The 9557-nt window shown below is 38.6% G+C and overlaps 2 protein-coding genes and 1 long non-coding RNA gene across 3 annotated transcripts in view; 1 reads left to right on the top strand and 2 right to left on the bottom strand.

Annotated features, from left to right (window-relative positions):
- Window positions 1-1554, top strand: part of ttc4 (tetratricopeptide repeat domain 4) — an 8060-nt gene extending 6506 nt beyond the window's left edge. Inside the window, exon 10 of the mRNA XM_032524958.1 lies at window positions 1293-1554. Within this exon, the coding sequence (XP_032380849.1) occupies window positions 1293-1392 (100 nt within the window). The 3' untranslated portion in view covers window positions 1393-1554. The remainder of the gene's footprint in view (window positions 1-1292) is intronic.
- LOC116694974 (protein PLANT CADMIUM RESISTANCE 9) overlaps window positions 1-9557 on the bottom strand; it is a 51049-nt gene that overhangs the window by 8479 nt on the left and 33013 nt on the right. Inside the window, exon 6 of the mRNA XM_032524963.1 lies at window positions 4043-4071. Within this exon, the coding sequence (XP_032380854.1) occupies window positions 4043-4071 (29 nt within the window). The remainder of the gene's footprint in view (window positions 1-4042; window positions 4072-9557) is intronic.
- Window positions 4128-7931, bottom strand: LOC116694982 (uncharacterized). Its single transcript, XR_004333321.1, has 4 exons — window positions 7827-7931; window positions 5219-5327; window positions 4313-4503; window positions 4128-4213 (listed from the first exon to the last, which is right to left on the bottom strand). It is a non-coding gene; the product is annotated as an uncharacterized LOC116694982 (long non-coding RNA).

Here is a 9557-nt window from a genome sequence, read left to right as displayed (position 1 = left end):
GAGCTCTCCAAGGATGTCAGGGACAAGATTATAGACCTACACAAGTCTGGATTGGGCTACAAGACCAGTGTCAAGCAGCTTAGTGAGAAGGTGACAACAGTTGGTGCGATTCTTTTCAAATGGAAGAAACACAAAAGAACTGTCGATCTCCCTCGGCCTGGGGCTCCATGCAATATCTCACCTCGTGGAGTTGCAACGATCATGAGAACAGTGAGGAATCATCCCAGAACTACACGGGAGGATCTTGTCGATGATCTCAAGGCAGCGGGGACCATAGTCTCCAAGAAAACAATTGGTAACACACTATGCCGTAAAGGACTGAAATCCTGCAGTGCCTGCAAGGTCCCCCTGCTCAAGAAAGCACATACACAGGCCCGTCTGAAGTTTACCAATGAACATCTGAATGATTCAGAGGACAACTGGGTGAAAGTGTTGTGATCAGATGAGACCAAAATGGAGCTCTTTGGCATCAACTCAACTCGCCGTGTTTGGAGGAGGAGGAGGAATGCTGCCAATGACCCCAAGAACACCATCCCCACCGTCAAACATGGAGGTGGAAACATTATGCTTTGGGAGTTGTGGGTCGTGGATGGGTATTCCAGCATGACAATGGCCCAAAACAGACGGCCAAGGCAACAAAGGAGTTGCTCAAGAAGAAGCACATTAAGGTCCTGGAGTGGCTTAGCCAGTCTCCGGACCTTAATCCCATAGAAAATCTGTGGAGGGAGCTGAAGGTTTGAGTTTCCAAACGTCAGCCTCAAAACCTTAATGACTTGGAGAAAACAAAATCCCTCCTGAGATGTCTGCAAACCTGATGGCCAACCACAAGAAACGTCTGACCTCTCGGATTGGCAACAATGGTTTTGCCACCAAGTATTAAGTCATGTTTTGCAGCGGGGTCAAATACATATTTCCTTCATTAAAATGCAAATCAATTTATAACATTTTTGACATGTATTTTTCTGGATTTTTAGTTCGGTATCTCACTGTTCAAATAAATCTACCATTAAAATTATAGAATGATCATTTCTTTGTCAGTGGGCGAATGTACAAAACCAGCAGGGGATCCAATACTTTTTCCCCTGAATGTATCTTATTAAGAACCATGTAAATTACTAATACTCTAAACAAAATGATCGCCATTGTCCTACAGTATTCCAGCTTCTGTAATCCAGTACAGTTAAAAAATGTTTACCAGAGGAAATTGTCTGTGAATATATTTCTGCCGTGTTGTTTTAATATTTACTTCCTTGACACTTCTTTCCTGTCTATCTGTGTGTTCTGTCAAACAGGTTTTTTGTCAAGGCAGGCACTCCCAGCTTCATTGTTCTGGTGAAGGGTTCGTCATTCAGGAAGCAGTTTTTAACAGAGAAGAAAATACAAGGATTGTAACAACCTGCACATCTTGGGACATTTAATATACTAAATTCTCTTTTCAACCCTAGAAGACTTAACCCTGAAGACCTTTCCCGTTAAAAGACATGATGAGAAATATATAAGTCTCTAGTGGTCAAGACCAAGACACATTGTTTGACACCAAATATCAAAATAAAACGGAAGCTTTCTAAATGTGGATTCTTTGCGTGTAGGTTTGTTTTTCTGTACAAAAAACGGCAGATTGAAAATGGCGTTAATCAACTTTATTAAAGTGCTTAATTGGACAATTACATGACCGAAAAAATACCAAACAATAAATATAAACAAATCCAACTGATATCAAATGATTAGTGCTGATGAAGGCCGACTGTTCATGTCATGAACATAAGACTCTTTCCTGTGTCTTGGCCAAGAAATTGCATTTAGACTCTTTATTAATCCTTTTGGGATGACGCCCGCGAGGAAATTGAAACACATTTGAAGACACAGCAAAGACTGCAGTCAACTGCACACTAGCAATGTTAGATAGCTCTATACACAGTCATAAAATCACTCAAAGGAACAGATGTCTTAAGTGGGTCATACTAGGGATTTTGTGGCATTTAACAATTTTACCAAGGTACGAGCAAAAAGCGACTTCATCCACAAGGGGTGTTGTCACATACTCTGGACCACCTCACATATTAGTCATGGAATGCTTTGCTTTATAAAAATGGTTTGTAGCATAGGACTTCATGTCAGGCCATTCCCTCTTTATGTCTGCGACTGTCATGATGAAACGTCATTGTATTAATATTTTCTAATAGTTTTTGATTCTCTAATATGATTACTAACTGCTAAAGTTTTTGTCTGGTGTATTATGACAGGAGGGACTGGAGGCTCAGCAGTGTAAAAATTCATTTTTGTGAATGAAACTTTCCCAGAAACATACTGCAACAGTATCAGGTAGCCTGACCTGGTCTGGAAATTGATCAGTTCTTAAGGTTTGTGCACTCAACAGAAACAAAATAAGAGAGGTTTAGGATGTATACTGTCAAATGGTGTGATAGTTACTGAGGCGTTGTATCGCTCTCGTCTGGTCAAGGGCTAACTTCTTTTATATCTTTCCCTCAGTAACCCCCGTCCCTACTGTGCCCACTTCTGCCGTATAATACCACCAGTTACTAACAGCGGGGCGGTTGTTTTGGTCTATGCTAAAAGGAGTTACTTTGACACTTCCCTGAATGGATAAATGCTAGGTTCCCGATCCACGCACAGTGATTTGCTAATTTAACATTTTAGAATTAATTAGTTTAATTTCTTTTTACTAGAGACACACACACCCTTGCTAAATTAAAGGGCCCCCGCCCAAATCAGGGAATCTTTAGCTTACTGGTAACCCCGGTACTCAGAGTAGCATGAGTGAGATGTCTCACTATGGGATACGCCTCCCTGCGTATTCCTCAGAAGCATTTACCTCATTACGTCAATCCTGATTGGCTGGTGATTGAATGTCTGCGTCACGTGGGTCTATCCCCCTTTAAAGCTAGCTGTTTTACCCTCAAACCCCACATGAAGAGCTGCAATGGCAGCCAGGTACACTTTTATGGTAGAGAAGGCTTTGTGTTTGTCAATCAAGCCCTGCAAGAATGACAAAATTGCACCAACAGGACACTAAAAAAGAGACACCCTTCCCTTACAGTCATACAGGGATCTAGTGGACCACCTTCCGTGCCAGGACGGTGCCCAAGGCTACCCCCTGCGCCAAGAAAGCCTCCAGCGGCACAGCGCAATTCCACAGTGCACCATGATGCACAGGATCCAGTCTGAGGGAGGCCACCCAACGCTGTAAATGCCTCATAAACAGGCGGCCTAGTGGATCACCAGAATAGCCGCTGCCATCAGTCCCAGTAACCTCAGACTTGTCCTGAAAGCAACGGACCCGCGTAGATGAAAATGCACGTCTGGTTACCGTAGGTTAAAGAGGAGTCTTAACTACCCTTTCAGAAGGGAAACCTCTGTCCTCGGACGGCCGAGGTGTGAGAGAGAGAAACTTAATGACTAAAATCAAGGAATACACATTTTTTTGGTCACCTAGTTCACAACAAGCTCAGGAAGTTTTATTCTTTTAGTGAATAATCAAAAGCAAGTACATAATACAGTAACAATCTTTTCTCTTCCGGCTCTAAAAGCAAAAAGTGTCAAAAATCAAAGAATAGAAAAAACAAACGGTAAGTGGGTGAAAAAAGCAGAGCGGAGAGAGATAAGAAGCCACACTAAAGAGTCCACATCAACTCATATTTATAGTCATAGTCAAGGAAAAACTCTCCCTTCTGGAATTCAGGGTATTTTCACCATTACGTAATCACACAGATGGCCACAGCAAAATATATGTTCCACTGTTAGAGTATGTGTGACCCCTAGCACACTTAAAGTGTGCAAAAGGTCACACCTAGCGCCTATCATATATTTTTAGCTTTTTCTGATAATTAGTACATACATACATCAAAACAACACATATCATTACATAGCACATTTCAAGTAAATGATTTTTTAAACAGAAACTTCAGAAAAGAATTTGACTCAATAGTCAACAATTACTAGATTCTAATTGTCATGATTAATAAGAAACTAAAAGTTATTCATCATCATATTCTGTCTTTGGTTTTCATTGATATGGATATCCAGGACCCATCATCATTGGAGCAGGCTGCTGCACGTTCACGTTTGTAACATTTTGATGGTGCACATTGACAATAGTCGGAGTTTTGTCACGATGTCTCAACTCACGATGCATCTGACACCAGTTGCACCACCCGCAGAAACAGGAAACTGCGATGTCCTTACAGAGAGAACCCTGCAGAGGATCGAAGAAATGTTGTCAATTAGACATTGCATTCCTTTTATTAAAGTTTTCATGTGAAATCCAGTATTTATCACCTTTTAAGCATCATACCTTGATACCATATTTATTTCGCATGGCAGCCCTCAAGGACAGGCCTGCAGGAGGAGCTGCACACAAAGGTATCCCCAAGGCAGCTAATATGGCAGGGCTGAATATGTCACACAATGGGAGACAATTGTTCTCTCCAAATCTTCCTGAAACCGTGCAGGCAAGGCAAGGGCAGCACCAGAAACCATAGCAACCTGAAAATCATGGTGATACACCAACAGAGTTGTCATACTAAACAAGACCTTTAAAGGGGAACGATTATAAAGTATTTTCAGGTTCATACTTGTATTGTGTTTTTGTACTAGAACATGTTTACATGCTTTAATGTTAAAACAACAACAACCAGTCAGTAAAAAAAAAAGGAAAAGTTACTGGATATTGGCATTCCACTCTAAAATATTAAGTTTTATCACACAGCACAATGCCACAGATGTCACAAGTTTTGAGGGGGCGTGCAGACTGCAGGAATGTCCACCAGAGCTGTTGCCCGTGAATTGAATATTCATTTCTATACCATAACCTGCCCCCCCCATGACCCCCCAATACAGTGAGAGGCCTGCCAATATCAAGCAACGTCTTTTTTTTTCCTTCTTTTTTTTACTGACTTGTTTTAAAACTGCACATTTTAGAGTGGCCTTTTGTTGTGGCCAACCTAAGGCACACCTGTGCAATAATCATGCTGTCTAATCAGCATCTTGATATGCCACACCTGTGAGGTGGATGGATTTTCTCGGCAAGGAGAAGTGCTCACTGACACAGATTTAGACAGATTTCAGCAGTAATCCAACCCAAAATTGGGGAAAATTTAACAACAATAAATAATGAGGTAAATGTGTTTACCTCATTATTATATATATATCTCCACTTTAATTAAAAAAAAAAATCTTAAGTTGTGGTCTTGATTCTTACAAGTACTTGAGTTTTCAAAGCAGTCACAGAGACCACTGCTCCAGTCGGTTAAGGGTTGTGCTGCCATCGGATGTTGGACTGCTTCAGCCACACACTGTGAACAATGAACCTGTTAACGCACAGAAATCAGAGCTCAGCAAATTACTCGAAACTCTGGCAAAAAGATTACAGAAAGCTCATATCTTATTATCTGGACAAAAGCAACAGAGTTTTCAATGGGAAGTTTGCCAGGGCTCTTTCGGTAGACAGACGTTTTAATAACTTTTTCTGACAAACTCTAGTAGGACTTTTCAACGGTGTTTTTAGGCTCTTACTCTTTTCAACCGAAGCTCTTTGGTGGAACAGTGGCTCAGTGGTTTGTACTACTCCACTAACCAACCAGGGAGTTATCACTGCAGATTCAGTCCGGACTGGCCTGTTTCACGACGCTTTTATGGATACAGCATACTTACATTATTTTCGACATTCCATATTATGACTTCTTAACGGTGTTTTTTGACATTTTTTATGAATATTTTTGCTACACTATATCATGACTTTTTTATGATTTTTTTTATATACTACTACTACCACTATGATTTATCTTAACATTCTATACTATGACTTTTTTATCACTTTTTCCACATACTATACTTAGATATTTTCCGACATGCCACACTATGACTTTGTTATCACTTTTCTTGATACGCTATACTATCACTTTTCAATCACTTTTTTGACGTATTACACTATGACTTTTTTATCACTTTTCCGACATGTTTTGACATCTATGACTTTTTTGATATTCTACAGCATAACTTTTTTGTCACTTTTTTCAACATATTAATTATGACTTTGTTATCATTTTTTCGACATACACTGAACAAAATTATAAACACAACACTTTTGTTTTTGCCCCCATTTTTCATGCGCTGAACTCAAAGATTTAATACCTTTTCCACATACACAAAAGGCGTATTTCTTGCAAATATTGTTCACAAATTCTCTAAATCTGTGTTAGTGAGCAATCATTTGCCAGGATAAACGATCCACCTCACGTGGCACATCAATCAATGCTGATTAAGCTGGCTAAACCCTAACCCCAACACCAGAAACTGTTTTCGGATGCCTCCAATACAGTAAAACTGCACAGTGGCCTTTTATTGTGACCAGCCTAAGGCACACACATGCAGTAATTATGCATCTTGATATGCCACAACTGTGAGGTGGACATACATACTGTGACTTTACTATCCCTTCTTTCGACATGCTGTGACTTTTTTTTATCACTTTTTTGGACATACTATACTATGACTTTGTTATTACTTTTTTCAACATATATACTATGACTTGTTTCCAATATAAATGATTTTTTAAACAATCTATACTATGACAATTTTCATCATACTATATTATAACCTTTTTCAACATTCTATGCTGTGACTTTTTTATTGCTTTTTTGGACGTACTATACTTTGACTTTGACACACCATACCATGACTTTTTATCATTTTCATCTAAATACTACACTATGACTTTTTTCAATACACTATGCTATGATTTGTTTAAAACATTCTATACTATGACATTTTTTGATATACAACACCATGACTATTTCATAACTTTTTTCAACATACTATACTTTGGCTTTTCTTCCACATACCATACTATGGCATTTTCAAATGAATCCTTGGTAAAACAGTGGCTCAGTGGTCTGCACTGCTCCAACAGACCTCCAGCAGGTAATCACTCCCGACTCTGACCCATGGTTGATTCCCCATCCGGGGGGTCCCTTTTTCATACTATACTATGAATTTTTTTAAATAATATACTATTGCTTTTTTATGAATTTTCTTCAACATAACATACTATAACTTTATTATCACGTTTTCTGAACTGAAACTGAAAAAACTGCAACTTTCTTTGCTTTTTGCTGTGACTTTTTTTATAACTTATTTCAACATACTATACTATTACTTTTTTGACATACTATACCATGACTGTTATCACTTTTCTCCACACACTATAATATGATTTTTTTTAAATATTATATTGAATGACTTTTTATGACTGTTCTTCGACATAACATACTAACACTTTTCATGGCTTTTTTTAACATAATATACTATGACTTTTATGACTTTCTATGACATAATATACTATGACTTTAATGACATTTTATTCTGTCTTTTGTGACTTTTTCCTAACACACAATACTATGATTATTTAATGCATACTATAGCATGACTTTGATGGTATTCTATGGTATATCTTTTATGACTTTTTTATGACATCCTATACTTTTAAATTCTTATGACATTTTTAAGACATACTATACTCTGACTTTTTTATATATATATCCAACAGTATATCACACTATTAAGTCACACAGTATGCTCCTAAAACAATCTTACTGGTGATATTTAGAGGATGCTTTTTTGGCAAGGTTAATACGTATTGACAAAAACTGTTGTGCAACATGTGGCTGACACAAAGAAAGTGACAATCTATTGTTTTTGGTCTGCAAAAACCCCCCTTCTCTTCATTTTATAGGTTCCCTTTTACATTAAAAACTGTTTAAAGATGAACAGGATAAAGAATTCTTATTAGCTAACTTTAAAGTTCTTACCTGATGGAGTTAGACACCCTGGCAACTCTGAAGCTGTAAAACGAGTAGGAAGTCTTTTATAATTTCTTAGACTGAGAATAGCATCCTGTGTGTCATCAACTGCTTGACACAAAACAATGCTGTAAAACCTGAATGTATTCACTCAAGGAAATTTCCCCATTTTTTATGTTTGATTCCAGGAAGTTATCATCATCATTGTTCTTCCACTACTTAGTTAAGAGAAGATAAACTAATAAAGTATTTTCAACCTGAAGCATTTCAGAAGTATTGTACATTGATGTCAAAGATTTTCTGTGGGAAATTTAAAAGCATCTGACTTTGGCTCTCACCTAAAGACACTGCAAAGTGTTAGCCAGGATTTAACTCCTGGTGACTGGAGCTTGACAGAAAAAGTCAATAGGATAAAAACATCCATCAGGCGAGAAGTGTTTCTGACATTTCCAGCCGTCGTCACCTTAAGATAGATGCACAGCAGAGCGAGAGGGAGACTCTGGTGCTGTGAGTGCAATGTGTGTGTCATTGCTGAAAAGTGAGTTGTTTGGTGTAGTCCTTATATGTTTAGTTATAAATATATATTTTTGTCTTTGAGTATTGTGAGATATGCTTGGGTATCGTCACGTCTAATTTTAATTCAGTTGGTTAATTGCACTGGTAAATACTGTTGTGCCATTAGAATTAGTCACTATAGTTAAGACATGTGAGTTTATTCTGTATTAATGTAAATGATGCAGCTAATTTGATAATAAAAAAATTGACATTCATGTTATTTCTTGTTTGTTCTTGTTTATTTCCGACCACACACACACACACACACACACACACACACACACACACACACACACACACACACACACACACACACACACACACACACACACACACACACACACACACTCACACACACACACACAAAGACAAATATATTCCTAATCACCTACACATACATAGCTATGTACACATATAGCCATTACATACCAAACAGTGTAACCTATTGTACTGTGCTGTATAAATCATTCAACACCTCAAGTAAAGTTCTGGTCTGGATTGAATTGCATCGACTCCCTTTGTGTTCTGACCGACACACCCCATTGAGCCACCCATTATATTAATCGTTTCTAATACTGTACTACCATATTTACCAACCCATCACCTATTCAATGACAGTTGAGGCCTTATGAACAAAAAACTGTTCTCTTGTCAGTAGCAACATGAGCCTCTTCATAAATGTATTGGGTCCTCTTGTCATCACTGATAGAAGAGTGATACTAGTGTTGTGCAGTAATGTGTAAGTTACTAACATTATTAGATTTGTATATAGAACTATACTGACACCTGGGGGGGTGGTGGTAGCTCAGTCTGGAGGGAGTTGGGTTAGGAACCGGAGGGTCGCTTGCTCAAGTCCACATAAGTACCATAGTGTATTGGTGGACTGGTAGCTGGAGAGGTGCCAGTTCACTTCCTGGGCACTGCCAAGGTTCTCTTGAGCAAGGCACCAAACCCCCAACTGCTCTATGGGCAGCCCCCCCACTCTGACATCTCTCCATTGGTGCATGTATAGGTACTTAGCGTGTGTGTAATAACAACAGAGTGTAAATTGTAATTTTCCCTTGTGGGTTTACATTATCATAAAAGAACCAGTAAGCAGGTGCTGTTTAGAGACAGCGTTACTGGGTTATTGCACAGAATTGAACCTGACACCGTGGGTAAGAAGTCAGCTGTTCATCAGAGTGA

Source organism: Etheostoma spectabile, chromosome 9 (assembly GCF_008692095.1).
Source record: "Etheostoma spectabile isolate EspeVRDwgs_2016 chromosome 9, UIUC_Espe_1.0, whole genome shotgun sequence".
Taxonomy (NCBI): domain Eukaryota; kingdom Metazoa; phylum Chordata; class Actinopteri; order Perciformes; family Percidae; genus Etheostoma; species Etheostoma spectabile.
This window is presented reverse-complemented; position numbering and strand designations above follow the sequence as displayed.